Source organism: Pithys albifrons, chromosome 19 (genome assembly GCF_047495875.1).
Source record: "Pithys albifrons albifrons isolate INPA30051 chromosome 19, PitAlb_v1, whole genome shotgun sequence".
NCBI lineage: Eukaryota > Metazoa > Chordata > Aves > Passeriformes > Thamnophilidae > Pithys > Pithys albifrons.
Window position 1 is genome coordinate 9,701,343 of NC_092476.1, and position 17,715 is coordinate 9,719,057.

The following is a 17,715-nucleotide window of genomic DNA, read 5'->3' on the forward strand; positions in this document are numbered from 1 at the left end:
CCATGAGGGCAGGATTAGTGCTACAGAAGTAAAGCAGAGTTCAAGAATTTACATCTCTGGTGCAAGGATGTGTTAAACCAGTGCTGCCCAAGGAACCTTGAGAGCAGAGCTCTGTCTTGCAATGACTCCATAAGTGGATCTATCAAATCTTTGTGTAGTGGGAGTTTGGTACACATAATTTTAACAACAGGCTATAAATTTTTGAGGGAGGAGAAGTTGCTGGTCTTTCTGGTCGTGATAGAGTAAGAGGCAGAAGCAGCCCAGTGAATTTATTTTTCCCCAGGATTCAGTTGTGAGCACTGAAATCTCTGCACATGCCTAAAATTCTTCCTTTTTCCTCCCTTTCAGGCTGTTGTCTGTTTAATTTATTGAGAACAATGTTTCTACTGCTTTGCAATAAGCTCTTGGACACCGGGACAGTAATCCTGGTTTGTTGCAGACCAGCAGGGACACAACTCTGGAGTGGCTGCTGGTTCCCCAGGGTGAGCAGAGCCTGCTCCTGGTGGAGGTGCTGGGGGCCCACACTGGTGGCCTCCAGGTGCCAGAAGAGAGGGAAGAGGATTACACTGGTGCAAGTGAGGCTCTCCTGCAGGGATAAATTCCAGTTAAACACTCCAGCGGGGTGTACGAAGAGGTGACATGGAACAGGAATAAAACACACAGTCTGGCACAGACAGTTGGCTCTGCGATGTGCTGATAAAGAGCCTTTAGTCCCAGTTTGCCAGTTAGCTCAGTCATGTTTCCTGCTGAGTTTCGGGGTTTTATTCCCCCCCCTCCCGTTAAATCGTGAGTTTCACAGAACTGCCCCCTCCCTGCTCTGCTTTTAAACAAAACCAGTCTTTTTGTTCCTTTCGGGGGGAAATGGAGACAGATTAGAGTAATCTCACATGACTTGACCGGTGGGCAGCGCAGCCCGGTGCTGCTGGGCGATATTCTAAAGAACTCACCCAGAAACAGCAATTAGCTTTTAATTGTGGCCCCGCAGCCGCCCCGCGCCCGCAGGAGCAGCACCGGCCGCTCTTTGTCGGCCGGGGCAGCACCGGGGGGGACCCACAGCCATGAAAGGGGACCGGGGCTGACCGAGAGGAATAAGATGCTCATTTCAGCCCCACCCCCTTAGTGCGCTCAAAAAGCTCTTATTTTCAGAGCAAAGCACTATTGAAGCACCGGGACAATGGAGCCCAAATCCTGCTGGGGGAAGGGAGGTGCTGGCAATTGCATCTTTTGTTGCTTTTCCTTCTTTCCTTGCCTATGGCCTCCCCCATCCCACCCCTCCAAGAAATCCACATAGATGCTCGCTAGATGATAATGCAATCACTTTCTTGGGACTTTGCTAATAGGATTATAATTATTACTGGAGATGAACTGGAGTGAATAGAATATTTACCACTTCATCTTAAATTATTGTAAATCCCTCCAAAGAAGCCCTTTGATATGTAAAGTGCTGCCCGTCTCCCCCCAGTGAAGATAATTATTTAGTGGAAGTTCAGAGCTTTTAAGTATGATGGGGAGCAGAAAGAGGCTTCAGTGTTTACATAAAGAGGAGAGGAGGGTCTGTGTAATGAACTGGTGAAGTTGATGAATATTGTGCCTGGCTCCAGCAAAGGAGCAGGGAAAGTTCTTGCTGAGCAGTCGTAACATCTCCAGCTGTTGTTGGTGAGGAAGGGATGAAATATTTGGAAATTTGTTCCTTCCTAGGCTGAAGAAAGCCCCACATCTCTGCAGTTCATGTTCAGTTGGTGCTTGAGTCCACCTGGTGACAGTGGTGACCGTTTGGGTTTGTTCTTTAGGGCTGGAGGAATGTTTGTTTGAGGAATGACCAAGTAGGCCAAGAGTCCTCAGCTTGGCAAGGAGATGTCTTGGGGAAAGATGGGGCACTCTACAAATCCTGAGCAGGCTGGAGATGAAAGGAGGGATGGACTGGTGTGGTGGTGCAGGATCTTTACATGGTGTAAAGGCAGGAGCTGATGTACAGTGGGCAAAGCAAGGGGCTGGGATGGGCTGTGCATGTGGAGGGTCTGCGTGAGCTCAGGAGGACTCACAGAATGGTTTGGGTTGGAAGACACATTAAAGATCATCCACTTCCAACTCCCTGCCACAGGCAGGGATGCCTCCCACTAGAACAGGCTGCTCAGGACCTCATCCAACCTGGCCTTGTCTGGGTATAGCACATCCACCTGGACAAAGTGTTGCAAGAGTGACTGATTGAGGATTATTAAGTGGACAAACTGCATTAGGCACAGCAAAGCCCCTGAGCTGATTTTGGATGTAGACTGAGAGAGCAGTAGGGGATGAGTTGCTACTTGACTTGTTCTTGCTCTGTCCTTGCCTTCCTCTGGCCAGGGCTGGAGATCCCCAGGCCACAGGGGCTTTGGCCTGAAGGAAAGGGCTGCACCTTCTCAAGGTTTCAGGCTGGTCCCAGCCCCTTGAGCCCTCCTGGAGGCTGTCCCACATGGAGCATCACCTTTGAGGTGGGAAAGGGGAATTGCTTCAGTCAGCCACCTCCAAGACCACCTTTGTGCCTTTAGATCCTTTGCCAAGGGATGGGCACATCACTCCTCAGCCTCCATGGAGCCTTTGTGGTTCTTTAGCCTCTTCACTGTGCTCACTGGTGAAAGCACAAGCCCTGTCCAATTGCTGACAAAATTCCCATCAAGTGTTTCTGCTGATCTAAGTTGTTCCTCCCCTATAGGCTTTGTCATATGGTGCACCATATATGGCACTTGGATACAGAAGGCAGCAGCCCTGTGAGGGATAGCATCTCATTATCTTGGTATGAGTCTGGGCTTCTAATTAAGCCACTTAGACCCATCAGGTGGGGAAGGCATTTGGGTGAAAGATTGGTTTTGGCTGGCACAGGATGGGAGGCTGCCTTGGCAGCAGAGGCTGGTCCAGCTCATCACACCCACTGCTGTGCCCAGAGGCACAAACCCTCCAGGTTTTGTGCATGGATCAGGTCTTTGCCCAGCCTGGTGCTCAGATGCTGCTGCAAACCTGCTCAGCTCTGTGGCTGGACCAGCTCCCCACGTCCCTCACAGCAGCACAGAGAGGGTCAAACCTCCGCAGTGACTCCGAGGTCTGACTGGAATTCAGAGACTTTTGGGGAGGTGGATAAAGTCTTTTATCTAAAAAAACACCCCCCCCAAAAGAGCCCCTGACCCCTGGTGATTGCAGCAGCGTGTTGCCCCCTCCTCAAGGCACTGCTTGCTTTGATTTGCTGTGGCTGTTTGGTCCCGGCTCTGCCGCCGTGGGGTGGGGACGAAAGGGCCATCTGCCAATGTCCTGCTTCTCCCTGCTGCCCCCAGCCTTTGATGGGGTTTTGTATCCTCATCAAAGGAGCTCAGATCAGACTCCACAGCCAGGCCACAGCCTGTTCCTGTGGGCTATGTGGTGATGCCACCTGTGGCCACCTCCTCTTTGGTCCTATTGAAGTCCCAGAGCACCTTCATGCTGGGCAGCCTTCACACATCATTACCCTCCTCTCCCTCCTTTAATCCTCCAAACTCCCCAACAGGTGAAGGGCACCTGGCAGATCTGGGGGCAGGGAGCAAGGAAAGTGAGAAAAACATTCATTTCGGGCCCACATACTTTTTTCTCCTTTCCCTCCTCCTTCACCTACCCCTTCCTCACCCCCAAAGTTCATTAATTCCCATCATCTGGTTTGTGTAAGTGTCGTGGCGAGTGTTTGGCCGAGCTGGATTGGGTTACACCCATTTCAAAAAGGCCGAGGCTGGTTCCCAGCCATTCCCTTTTATTGTTGTATAATTTGCCAACCCAAACAACAGGCTCCTGCTCGAGACAAAGGCACACATGTTGCTCTTACCACTGGTCATAAAAGGAGGAGAGGCTGCCTGCTACTGTACAGGTCTGTGGCACAACAACAGCCCAAGCCAGGGATAACTTTGGCAAGAAAAATGTGATGTAGCAAATAATAAATCAACAAGTCCTCCCATCCCCAAAGAGGAATTTGCTACTGCCTCTTCTCTCTCTGTTTCTTCCTCTTCCTCCATCTCCCTCATTCCCCCATCCCATTTCTGCCACCAGAAAGCGGAATCAAAGCCAAGAGGGTAATTTTGATGCCAGTTGACCTTGATGCAGGTGGCAGGTTCTGTGATGCAATTAAAAGGCTTTATTACTTTAACAGTCTTTCCCTGGGCTTGTCAGCTGCTTGTTTTTAAGGAATATTGTTGGAATTTGATGATTTTGTGATGAGCCTTGTAGTGAGGAGGCCTTGGTAGGGTTGGGATGGGACTAATGTGGTGGTCTTGGGAGCTGAGCTGGTGATGCTCAAGTTTTTACTTTCCAGAGCATTGCAAAGCTCTTGCTCACTGCCAGGTGCCTTTACAGGGCTACAAGTGTGTGGCTTTAATCCAGCCCTTGGCTGCTTTTATCACCACTGCACATTTTTTCCTGCTTTCTGACAGCAGCTCGGAAATTGGGAGCAACTGGGTATCGCCTTGGCAGAGCGGGTGGGCTGGAAGGCAAAGCTGCCAGCAGTGGAGGTGCCACCCCCATCCTTCCCTGCGTGTCTACAGCTCTTTTTCAAAATACTGGAGTTAGATCACTTGGCCTAAAATTATTTATGGGGATGGGGAAGGAAAGGAAGAGGCAGAGACACAGCAGGAATTGGAGAATTGGCTGTGCAGGGTGAGAATGGCAGTAAAGCCCTTCTCAAATGTGTGTTTGACTTAAAGCAGTGGATGGATGGATGGATGGACAGATGGATGGATGGACTGTGGTTTGAAATGAGCCCTTTGGCTTTGCTGGGATCCTGACTGGGGCAAACCTAAGCAGGACCATGCTGGGATGGGAGCAGGAGACCAAACTGCCCCTGGGGATGGGGCAGAGGGAGGAGCAGCAGCCTGGGGAGCATCAGCGTGGGAGGGGATGAGGCTTTAACCTGCCTTATCTTCTGCATTTGGTTCCTCTAGAGCTGTTCCAAGCTGGCACCAGTGGGCTTGTTTGCTTTCCAGCTTGCAAGTTAAAAATGCAGCAAAAATCTTAAATTTATCACATGCACTGAATTGTACCACGTTCTGGGTTGTTCTCATTCTGGCTCTACTGAGCTGGGTGTCATCTTGGGTTTTGAAACCCTCTGACATGATTCTGGAGGCTAAAAATCTGTTTCCCCCCAGAAAGGGGGAACTTTTGTGTTTACCCTTCATATTTCTTTTCACCTTCTCACCACAACATTTCAATATAATTTATGCAGTTTCTTGAACAGCCTTTTAGGAGGACTTGAGGGGGCTTTCCCCAGAAACATTCAGGATGCCAAAATTCACTTTTCTGGGAAAAGACCCATCACTTTTTGTCTTGTTGAAACACCAGCCAGGAATGTGGGTAAAAATTGGCCAGAAATACATTGAATGCTCTGTGTGTGCAGCTCAGGGCTGCACAGCAAATGGTTCTTGATTACAGGCCTGAACTTGATTGATATCCAAAATAGTTTGGCTTGATATTTCTCCCATTTCCCATATTTTCCTTGCTTCTAGGAAACAGCCATGGGGGAAAGTCCAGGAATTCTGTCCCAAAGGCAGTTCTTGCTGTGTCTGGGGGCAGAGCTGCTGCAGGGACTGCTGTGAGCGCTCCCTGATCTGCCTCTTGTAGCTGCATCCAGGTGGTGTGGCATTTTATCCTGACTGTAACAGCACTTCCCTTGCTTTTACAATACCCTGTCCACTCCTCCAGGAGAGTTTTGTCACCCTTTCAGAGGGAAACTGAGGGATGGAGGGGTTTGAGACTGGAGGGTGCTCTTGCTGCAGCTCAGGAAAGAGATTGAGGGGCTGGAGCGGGGCCAGAGAAGAGCAACGAGGCTGGAGAAGGGACTGGAGCACAAGTGCTGTGGGGAGAGGCTGAGGGAGCTGGGGGTGTTTAGCCTGGAGAAGAGGAGGCTCAGAGGTGACCTCAGCACTGTCTGGAACTCCCTGAAGGGAAGTTTTGGCCAGGTGGGGGTTGGTCTCTTCTCCCAGGCACTCAGCAATAGGACAAGGGGGCACGATGGGCTCAAGCTCTGCCAGGGGAAATTGAAGTTGGAGACCAGAAAAAACTTCTTTGCAGAGAGAGTGCTCAGGGATTGGAATGGGCTGCCCAGAGAGGGGGTGGATTCCCCATCCCTGGAGGTTGATTCTATGATTTTAGCACTTGCCTGAGGGACTCAACTCTTGAATGTGCTTGACCTGGAGGAACATCCCCAAAATTGATGCTGAGTGGTGGCAGGTGCTGGATAGGAATATACCCAGCATGAAACCCTCCTCAGGAAGGAAAACTCCTCTGCTCTGCCCCAGGGCTCCTGCTGGGCAGCAGGACACCTGAGTGTGCCAGGGCTTGGCCAGGCAGCCTGATGGTGACCCCTGTGTGGGCAGAAGGGCAGGGGGGTGGTTTCTGCAGCCCCCCAGGGCTCCAGGCTCCAGCAGAGCCCAGAGGGTTTTATCCCAGCAGGTGTTGGTGATGGCAGGAGGTGCGTGGGGGGACCAACAGACATCCCCAGGATAAAGCCATCACTGCTGTGCTCTGCTCTGTCCTACCTGCAGTGAATAAAGCACCAACAGGTTGGGGGGGTCCCCTGTCCCCCCGGGCCCCTCGCTGTTCCTCCTTGGGAAGTGGCAGCAGATTAGCCCAGAGCCCCTCTGCGCAGACAAAAGCTGCCACAAAGGGCATTAGGCTTCAGGATTGGATTACCCTGTGGCCACCTGTCATCCCCACTTTGTAAATTTATCCCGTTGTGGGTCCAGTTTTCTCATTTGGGAAGTTTGAACTTCAAAAAAACCCCATAAAATTCCCCCTCCCCGCCCCTGCCAGTGCCTGTCCAAGCAGCAGCCTGGCTAAGTTTGTCTGAGCATCCCTTCTTATTCCAGGCTTCAGAGCTGCTTGGGGCTGGGGATTAGGGCTGTTTGAATGCAGAGAGCCTTTATTACATTAGTCTAAGTGGTTAATAGGTAAAGTAGGCCAATCCATCTTTAGACTAAGCCTATCACTTCGCCTCTGAAGGGTGCGGGCCTCGCCGAGGAAATATTCATTAAAGGAAAAGCTTTTCCTCTGTCCCTCTTGACATGTTAATAGCTCAGGGTTAGGGGCTCACTCTCTCCCTGTGCAAAATTCATAGCTGTGCAAAATTCATGGCTGTGCTCACACAGCAACTCCCTCCCCTCGCTGGGACCCCTGGCAGCTCTGCCCGAGTCAGCAGTGCTGAGCCCCAGCAGTGCTTTGCTGGCTGGGCAATAAAGGCTGCTGGGAACCTGCTGGTTCTCCTCATCCTCACTTGTCTCTTCCTTGCTCAGCAAGCAGATATCTCACCTCTTCCCAAGCAGGGAGGGAGGGAGAGGGTTCAAATGATGGGTAGAGGCAGTGCTTTGGTGCTGGGACTCTCTGCTGTGGGATGTTCTCAAGGCCAGAAGTATTTGTGGGTTTGAAAGGATTAGAGAGTTCATAGTCACTATGGAATGGGATGATTTGGATGCAGATGCTGGCTCCAGAGGTCTTTGAACTGCAGGTTGCCAGAAGGCAGGTGGATAACAAGGCAGGAGGGATTGCTTGCCAAGCTTTCATGCCATCTTTATTTTCCACCACAAGTTTCCGCTACAGCCCTCAATGTCCTGAGCTCCCTGTTTCCCACAGCCTGACTCCCTTTATCCTCTCCCATATGGACAGCAGTGCTGGCTGCACCTCTGCCATTCTTACCTTGCACCAGACAGTGCTGGCAGGAGCTGCCCAGGTCTCCAATGTGCCTGTGAAGCCTCCATGGGAGCAGAAGCTGTCACGAGCTGCCCTGGGGCTGAGCTGTGCACACACCACTGAGCTGAACGTGGGTTGTGCTGAGCCTCACTCCTTTCACCCAAGGAGCTGCATCCTGCCAGGGCATTGTGGCTTCTGACCATTACAGCTCCTCTTTCCCCTCCCTGTGGTTGAGTGTGGCCCTTGCTGCCTTGGAGCCCGAGGAGCAGATGTGTTTGGAGCTGGATCTGGTCCTCCTTCCACCAAAATGTATGTCCAGCATGTTGGAGCTGCACAGGGCCTGATTGCCCTTCTCCAGTTGTGGTTTGAATGGGAATAAGCACTTCTCAGGGACTTTTCCACCACTGTGAGTTGAGGGCAGCCAATGTACCAGTTCCTCCTGTCCCCGAGGCTCTGCTGTCTCTGACTGCCAGCATGATGGATGGAGCCTCTGTGGGAAATGATGGAAACCATGGGAAAGCTCCTCACAACTGACATGCCCATGCAATAAAACTTTGTTTTCCTGGATGTGATGCTGTCAGAGGTTCAAACCACATCCATGGGCCACAATATTTGGCTTCACTTGCAGCTGTCTTGCTTTCATGCAGCCACTTTTTAAATAAGGCACCATCTGAGACAATCTTGAGGATCTTAGTTTTGGGCTGTGCCTGGCATCTGTGTGGGTACAAGGAAGGTAGTGCAGAAACAAGGGCGTGAGGGCTGAGTTTGGTGGTTCCAGGTCTTCTTCTTGGGTTGAAAGTTCCATTTCTAGCTCTGCTCATCTCAGCCTGTGCTGCCCAACCCAAGGGCAGCAGCAGCATCAATGTGCTTTGTCCCGCTTCTCCACCTGTGATGGGTCCCCAGCAAGATGCTCTGCCAAGCCAAGGATTCAGATCCTCTCCAAAGATAATAACCTGGAGGGTCTAAACTTGCACAGAGCCACAAATGAGGTGTGTGCTCAGGAGCTGGTGGCTCTGCAGAGGGACTGACACCAGGCCAGTGGATGCCTCTTAGCTAAAGAGTTGCTCCCTGCTTTCTTCCACTTACACTATGTTCGTTGAAATGCTAATTAGGAACCTGCGTTTCCCAACTGGATCAACTGACTTGGCACTGCATTCCCAGCAATTTCCTCCTGTTTCACAGCCCAGCCCTACCCTGTGCCTTTCTTGTGCAAGGAGGGAAAAGTAAGCCTTGCATCATTCCCAGGAGACTGATAAACACTGACTGTAGTAGTCCTGAAGGAGAAGTCAGTCCCAAGGTGCAGGACCACATACAACCAGCAACCTGATGGACCTGACCTGAAGCCAAAGGGCCACAGCCATCCTGAGGATGTCTTGGGAAGCATTCTCCTCTCTAGGCAGGTCCCAAGCCGTTAAGGACTTCATGGGTTGAAACCAACCTCTTAAATCAAGCTGGCAAGCAGTCAGTGGCCAGGACAGGATGTGGAACTCGGGTTTAATGTGGCCATAAAAGGAGACACCACTTAATGAGCAAATGTTGAAATCCACATCAGCCCACGACAGATTTAGGAGTTGCTCTGAGCGTTATTGACTGGCTCTGTCCTGTGGCAGCACAATGGGATGGCAGAGTTGGCCGGAAGGGCAAAGGATTAGTCAGAGTTTTATTTTGGTTACTGTTTTTTGGCACACAATGGCTCCTGACTTCCAGAAGCTTTCACATCCCAGGTGTCTGGTAGGCCAGTGTGATTTTTATCTGTGTGTGAAACTCCACTTGTGTGGACTTGAAATCCCAGCCCTCGGGGCTGTCACCATCCCTGGGCCTGCCTGGAGGTTTCCAGAAGTTTATATCCTCTTCCTCCACCATCCAGCTCATCCATCACCACTTTTCTGAATGTCCTGTGCAGATCTGGTAGAGGGACCATCTTCTCCCATCATAGGTCTGATGCCAAAGGGGTTTTTGTTCTGATTTTCACATTTTGTAGATTTTAGGAACACAGTAGTTGTAGATTTTTAGAGGGTTAATATTTCTAACAGTTTAAGTTTAATGCCTTTCTATCACTACCCCTGTCCCAGAACAGGGAGCTCAAATTCCTTTAGTTAATTAATCTTGTTTAGACTCTTTTCCAAGGTAAAGAGCTGAAGGATATCAGAAGGCCTACAGAATGAAACATAAACACAGGTCAGAGTGACCCAAAAGCCAGAACTGGATGAACTCCAAGAGATCTTTGTGTGCCTGAGGAAGAAGAGTTGATGAAGACAGAGGGTCTTGACAGCCCCAGATCCAGTTCCAGGGGGTTGGACCAGGGGTGGGACTGGGGCTGGACTGAGAAATGTGTAAAGCAATGATTGGAGGGATCTTACTATAAAAGCCATAGAAACAAGAACTGGGACACATGCATGTCATCCTGTATTCCTGTGGGCTGTAGGCCTGTGATATTAAAGGACCTTTACTTTTTATCTTACCCTACACTAACGTGCTCAGAGTTCTGTTTTTGGGGGGAAGGGTCACTCATGGCATCAGTCTGTAGAGAAGGGACTTTATGGGCAGCCCCCAGGCACAGCTCACCTGCAGGGTGGAGGTGCAGCCAGTGGGTGCCCCTTGCCAGTAAACACATTGCACAAAGGTAATGCCAGAAGCTGATGAACCAAAATGCCAGGGACAGTGTGAGCTCACCAGGAGTTGCATCAACAGCCACTGACCAGCAGGCATGGGATGATTTTTGATGCAATCAGTTCTCTCATTCCTGCTTCCCTGTTATTTGACCTCAAAACAGACTGGTCAGGTTTTTTTCCCTTGAGTTCTTGATCAAGACAATCATTGGCATTAACACAAATTATCAGTGGCTTTTTTAATTGCAGGAGGCCTGGTGATCTTTGCTGTGGAAGCACAAAAGCAGTGAGGGAGGAGGTGGGGAAACAGCCTCTGTGAGATGTTATACAGCTGAGAGAAGCACAGCTCCAGGCTTGCAGATCACACACTGGCTGGTTATTTCACTGTGCTGGGTGGATGCTTTGAAAACTTAATCAAGTTTTATAGCTTTAATTTCGTGCCTGACTCCCCTCTTGCCTTTTCTTTTCAACTGTCTTGCAACCCAAAGCAAATGAGTCCCGTTGGGTTATAAAAGGAATGAATTGGCAAATGGTCTGAAATATTTCAGCTTGCCTAGTGAAGGATAGGAAAAAATGACTCTTCCTGCTTCGTGCCACTTCCATCAATACTCCAAGCTCTCCAGAGTTTCCCCACATGGTTAATTAGAAATAGCCAGGGAATAAGGTGGAATTGCTGAAAGCTTTAGGTTTTGTGAAGGTACGTCCTCCCCATGAGCTGAGGTTGTGTTCTCCATGGTCATATCCCATATCCAGACCTGCTGTAACCTGTGGGGCAATGCTGGAGAAGGATTGTCCTCATTGGATGCTGGACTGGGATATGCTGAATATGCCACCAGCACCTCCTGATACTCCTTCTAGTTCATGTTAGAGACAGGTCTGCACAGCAACAGTCGGTGAAGTTGGGTGTAGAAGGACCCTGTGGTCAGTGAGGTTCTGCTGCTCATAAGCCAGGGACAAATTGCACTCTCTTGCCTGAATTTGGAAACATTTTGCATTTGGGATGCTAAGGGAAAGCAATGTGGATGAGCTCCAGTGAGCTCCTGCTATTCTGCTACACCATCCTCTCACTCCTGTGGGGAAACAAGCTCAGGACTGGGGCTCTGTGGTATTGACACGAGCCAGAAAAGCCACCTGGTGCAGCTCAGGACTCATCCTGACTGGTCTGGAGCTGTTGTGGTACATGGAGCCACACTCCAGGTGCAGAGTGTAGCCCAGCTAATCCACTCATGGATAACTGGGAGATTACTCAGTTGGATTTCTAATACAGTGGCCTTTAATAATAATCCCTCCCTAATCCCTAAATCAATGGAAAATGGATTTGTCTGTACAAACCAAATGGCCTGTGAAGGCATGTTAGGGAGAAGCATTCTTGTGTGTGAGCATGCCTAGAAATGCATATGGATGGTTTTTTTTCCTGTTTCCTGCCCTTCTGACCCATTTCCATGTGTTTTGTTGGCAGGGACCTGATGCCCAGGACGCTGGAGGGGCAGATCACCATGGAGAAGACCCCCAGCTACTTCGTCACCAAGGAGGCCCCAGCCCGCATCTCCTCCATGTCCAAGGGCACGAAGCTCATCGTGGTGGTGCGGGACCCCGTGACCAGAGCCATCTCGGACTACACCCAGACGCTCTCCAAGAAGCCTGATATCCCCACCTTTGAGAGCCTGACCTTCAAAAACAGGACTACGGGCCTGATCGACACCTCGTGGAGCGCCATCCAGATTGGCATCTACGCCAAGCACCTGGAGAACTGGCTCCTCTACTTCCCCATCGGGCAGATCCTCTTCGTCAGCGGGGAGAGGCTGATCAGCGACCCCGCGGGGGAGCTGGGCAGGGTCCAGGACTTTCTGGGCCTCAAGAGGATCATCACCGACAAACATTTCTACTTCAACAAAACCAAGGGGTTCCCGTGCCTGAAGAAGGCGGAAGGCAGCAGCAAACCCCACTGCCTGGGCAAGACGAAAGGCAGGACCCACCCCGACATCGACCAGGAGGTGGTGCAGAGGCTGCGGGACTTCTACCGCCCCTTCAACATGAAGTTCTACCAGATGACGGGGCAGGACTTCGGCTGGGACTGAGCCTGGCGTGGGAAAGGCCCCTTGTAATTACTTGCCCGGCACGGTTTGCTTATATAAAGAGATATATATGTATGTAAAATGTACAGAAATCTATTTTATAATAATTTATTTTTAATTCCTAAGCAATTAATTCACTAAGCTGCCTAACCGCACTGGCTAGAACGGTAGCCCGTAACCTGTTTAACATTCCACGGTGTTTAATTCTAATATGACTCTCCTTTCCTTTTTTTTTTTTTTTTTTGTTTTGGTTTTTATTCCCCTTCTGTTTTCCCCTTTTTTTGGTTTAGTTTGTAACAGACAGTGCTTCCACTTTTCCTAAACAAAATTTGTATTTAAAAAAAAAAAATCGAAAAAAGCGAGGGAAGGAGGGGAGGGAGGGAAAGCACAAGTTTATTTTTGTTACGGGTATCTGGCCTTTATAAACACTTGCTTTCCCTACTCCGGTGTCCCAGTCTCTGCTCCACTGTTGTGCTCCCTCCTCCCACAGTTTTCCAGTTGATCCCGTGGCCCCGGTGGGGTTTCTCTGGGGTGGGTGGGAGGGAGGTTGGGCATCCCTGCATCCCACATACCTCTGCTGAGCAGGAGCCTGTTTTCCCAGAGGGGAACCCCAAGCCATAGGGGGCTCCTTCTCACACCCAGGGCTCTGCTGGGAGGGCAAAGGGATCCTCTCCCAGGGGAGAAGCCACAGAGCCCGTTGTGTGGGCAGAGCTCTCTCCTCAGTACTTTTCCTTCTTGCCTTTTGTCAAGGAGGCTCTTGCCCATCATCCCTCTATGCATTTAAAGTGCTCACTGCAGGAGTACTCTGGGCACTGCTAGGTCATGGCTTCATCTGCAGCACACGGAGCATCCTGCACCCACCAGAGACACTGGCAGAGCCATGGAAACCCCCAGGTCTCTGCCTGGCACCATGCCCAGCACAGAGCAAACCCAGGACACGGCACAGGCAGCGCTACCTCCAGTCCCACGGCCACTGCAGCAACTCCCAGCACATGGAACTGGGGAACATCAACCTTAGCCTGGTTAATTCACATCACTCTTTGGTCCAACACCCTACACGTGTCTCTCCCAAGGAGCAGCATTTGCCTAGAGCCAGGAAATAGCTCTGCTTTGCCAATGAGGGTGAATGTGTAGGGGGAGTCTGGGCAGTGCTTGTTGTTGGGGTGTTGCAGCAGCCCAGACGTGCCCTGGCTGAGTGCAGGGGTGGCAGCCAGATGGGACATAAGGCTCTGAACATGTAATTATCGACCTGGAAATCCTTCCCCTCAGGTGGAACCAGATGCTGTGGGACTCCAGGACAGGTTGGCTGGGCTGACCTGAGAGCTCTGGCCATGTTTTGTGAGCTCAGGAGGTCCTGATTAGCACTGTGTGTGTCTTCTGATGCCTTATCATTGCTGTCAGAGGTCCTGCAACCTTGACTACAACATTTTCAGAGCAAGGTGGCAGCAGAAGAGGTTTGCTCCTAGAATTTTTAACAGAAACAGGGCTATGATGTCTTTGGGCAGCAAATTCCATGTACCTCACCTGCAGCACTGAAATGATGCACCACACTGAGCATCTCCTGAGGTTGCCATGGGAGCACTTCCATAAAGCAGGGGGTGTGTGAGTGAAACTGGAAGCAGCAAGAGCACCAATGGGCAAAGTAACCAATTTTATATATGTTTCCTTATATAAACATGTGCCCTGCACCTCTCCCCAGTCACCCACAGCTCCCACTTGGAGCACCCCATTGCTGAGCTGTGCCCTGCTGTGGTGGGGCACATTCAGTGGCAGTTCCCAGATGTTTTATTTTTGCAGCCTCCTCGCTCTTGCCTGTGTCTTCCAGTTCTCTGCTGTGACTTTTGGGTGATGGAAAGATTTCTTAGAGCCTGGGCTGCTCTGCCTGGTCCTGCTCAGGCAGACAGAGCAAAGAGCAGCCTCAGCTCTGGGTCTGCTGCAGGATCTGCAGGTACAGCAGATCTTAAACCTACAGGCTCTTGGCTTGGCTTTGCGTCTCCAAGGGGATTTCAAACAATCATAGAATGATTGCAAGGGACCTTAAAGACCATCTCATTCCAGCCCTCCTCCATGGGCAGGGACACCCTCCACTAGCCAGGGCCTTACACCTCTGTTTGTGGGTTCACAGATGGGGTACAGCACACTGGGATGACCTGGAGGAAAGGGAGATGTTAAGCATAACATGAGGCCTGAGCTGCCTGCAAGGCTGCTGTGAGCAGATGCAACTCCCTCCTTGGGTTTTGCCTGCAAACATCTTCCCACAAACAGGAAAAGTTCTCCTTTTTGCCCTGAGCCATTTCTAGTGAGGAAGCAACGCTTTGGGCTGATGCAATCCCACTTCAGGGGGCACAGGTGAGATGTGCAGGCTGACAGCCCCCACATCCTCCCTGTCCTGCAGGATGCAGGTGGTGGGTGGATCTATGCACGTTCAGGGGCTTCAGCTTCAGCTCCAGCCACGTCCCCAGCTGTGTGATGGTGATGAATGCATGAGCAGGTCTGCTTTGTCCCAAACCTGCTGCCATTGGGTGACTGAAGGGAAGGGGCTACAGGCAATGAGAAGAAATTACTTCCTGGTGAAAAAAAAAGTGATTTTTGGTTCTCTAAACTTCAGTCTTCCTACTAGCAGCTTATGCAATGCGTGGAAAGAAGCTGGACCTCTCCACTTGGCCTTTGGGTGAGCTCCCAGCCATGGCTGTGCCACTTCCCTGAGCATTTCACTTCAGGACCTGCCGTGGTTTCCTTCCCATTTGCTTCCCTCCAGAGCATGTGCCTGCTTCTCAGTGCCAGAAGAGTTTTGCATCTCCTATGTCTTCCTTCTTGCTTGCCTGGAAACAAGTTTTTAATATCCCACTGCCTTCCCCAGCTACACAGCAGAGTGTGGGCTTAATTTGTATATCCAAGCCCTGCTGCAAAAGGCTCTCATGAAACTGGAGAGTGGAAATACAGAGAGTGAGTAACAACTCTTCTAACCTTAAGCAGATTGTTAGCCCTGACTCAATATCCTTCATAATGAAGTCTGAACTAGACTTTTAATGTAAAAAAGCCTTACCTAACAAGTATGACAGTGAAGGTGAATTCCCCGTGGTGTCCATCTGGCTGCTAATACTGGAATCAGTGCTATTGTCATATTTTTTTTTAAATATTTTTTTTTAATTTAAGTTTGGAGGTGTGATTAAAAGTTTGTTTGTTTTGGGTTTTTTTTCACATTGTAACATTAATTTATGGCTGAGTTTCATTCAGTCCTGTATTCAGAAGTGCAGTACAGGTAGTAGTGATGTGTTGTCTGTAACATGGTTCTATAGAGTAGTAATGAGTTTATAAGAAAAAGAACAAAAGGGAAAGAAAAACAAAACAAAACAAGAAAACCACACACAAAAAAAAGAAAATCTGAAAAAAATATGTAAATGGAGTATTTTGTGGTATGTACAACACAAATTAATTTTACACAGAGAAAGATGTTTCTAGGAAAATGAAGTTCTGATAATTCATACTATTTGTATGAACAAATAAAAGCTCTATTTTACGAAGAGATGGGCACAGCTGTATTCATTCAGAGGGTGGTCTCCCCATGTGGGTTTGGGGGTGCTGCCCCCCAGACTTGCATGTCCATCCCAGGACTGTCCATGCAGCTGGGCAAAGCCCTGAAACCTGAGCTGAGTCCCTCATGTGATCCCCTACATGAGCTCCTATCCAGCACAGGGCTCTCAGGAGCCAGAGGCTTCCCTGGGGAGAATGTGTCTGTGTTTGGCTCAGTCAGGTCGTGTGGGTTCTGCTCTGTCCTGTTGGACAAACCTTCATCCGACTTCACTTCAGGGAAGGAGACCTGAGGGGTTGCCCTCAGCCCTGCTGCAAAAACTCGATGGGCTTGGTGGGTGGTAGAACCACCCTCCTGCTTCAGGGATGGTGCAGGACAAACTCAGCCCTTTGCAGTTGGTGGTGAGGAACCTCTCCAGTGCCAAGTTCCTTTCCAAAAGGTTTGCACTTCAGTTTGGAGAAGAGGAGACTGAGAGGAGACCTCAATGCAGTTACAACTTCCTCGAGAAGAGGAGGGGCAGGCACTGATCTCTGCTCTGTGGGGACCAGGGACAGCACCCAGGGAATGGCTGGAGCTGTGCCAGGGCAGGGACAGCGCCCAGGGAATGGCTGGAGCTGTGTCAGAGCAGGGACAGCACCCAGGGAATGGCTGGAGCTGTGCCAGGGCAGGGACAGCACCCAGGGAATGGCTGGAGCTGTGTCAGGGCAGGGACAGCACCCAGGGAATGGTTGGAGCTGTGCCAGGGCAGGGTCAGGTTGGATCTCAGGGAAAGGCTCTTCCCCCAGAGGGTGGTGGGCACTGACCAGGCTCCCCAGGGCAGTGGGCACAGCCCCAAGGCTGCCAGAGCTGCAGGAGTGTTTGGATGATGCTCTGGGGCACAGGGGGTGTCTCCTAGGGATGGGCCTGTGCAGGGCCAGGAGATGGACATGATGATCCTTGTGGGTCCCTTCCAGCTCTACGTATCCTGTAATTCTGTAGTCCAGACTCTGGGGCCAGTGGTTGCTGCTGCTCCCCACACACTCAACACTCTCTGATATAAAACTTCATTATCATTAAGTTCAGAAGAGTCCCAGGATTGTGCTATACAAAGTGAATGTTACAGATTTCTGTAGTGTAGCAACTACCACTAAAATTAAAATAATTAAAATAATTTCATTTATTTTCACAAGCCTTGCATCTGATGGGAGTCTTTCTGGTTGTCCATTTTTCAGAGATTTTCTAGAAAAGGAGTCAAAAGGAGCATAATATTTAATTTAGCAATTTAGGAAGAGTTGAACCTGGAAAGCTCCAGCTGGTCAGGACTGTAATTAGCTGCTTCCAGACTCTGGCAGTGCTTGCACTCTATAGGTGTCTCATTTTTAAAATATGTAGATTTGCCTTTGCCATTCCCATGTACCTCTGGAGCAGCACAGCTGGATGGGCTGTGAGCTGACCTCAGCCTGGTGGAGTAGAGCTGCTCCTTACCTCATTCTCACCTCCCCTTGGCTTCGTTCCAAACCAGGTGTGAATGTTCCAGCAGATGTCCTGTAGGCAGCCTGGACCAGAGCTCAGCCTGGTTTTCCAGCAGCTCATGGAGTCCTGTCCCTCATTCCCATGTTTTGTAAGAGCTGCTGGGATGGAAAGGGTGTGGGTGCTTTTCCTTCACGGTGGGACTGGTGCTGTTGAAGAAAGGGAAGGTGAGTCCTCCAGTCCTTATGGCATCTGCCCTGTCCTCTCTATCTCCCTGTGGGCTATTCCCAGTTGTACCTGTGGATACTGGGAATTCATTCCCCAGTTTGGCATGAGGCCCATTCCCAGGTGCTGCTTTGGCAAGAGCATCAAGAAGATA

At 50.3% G+C, this 17,715-nt stretch overlaps 1 protein-coding gene across 1 annotated transcript in view; it reads left to right on the forward strand.

Moving 5' to 3' along the window:
- HS3ST3B1 (heparan sulfate-glucosamine 3-sulfotransferase 3B1) overlaps nt 1–15,881 on the forward strand; it is a 31,503-nt gene extending 15,622 nt beyond the window's left edge. The window contains exon 2 of the mRNA XM_071573695.1: nt 11,740–15,881. Coding sequence (XP_071429796.1) covers nt 11,740–12,358 — 619 coding nt within the window. The 3' untranslated portion in view covers nt 12,359–15,881. The remainder of the gene's footprint in view (nt 1–11,739) is intronic.
- Nucleotides 15,882–17,715: the final 1,834 nt, after the last annotated feature.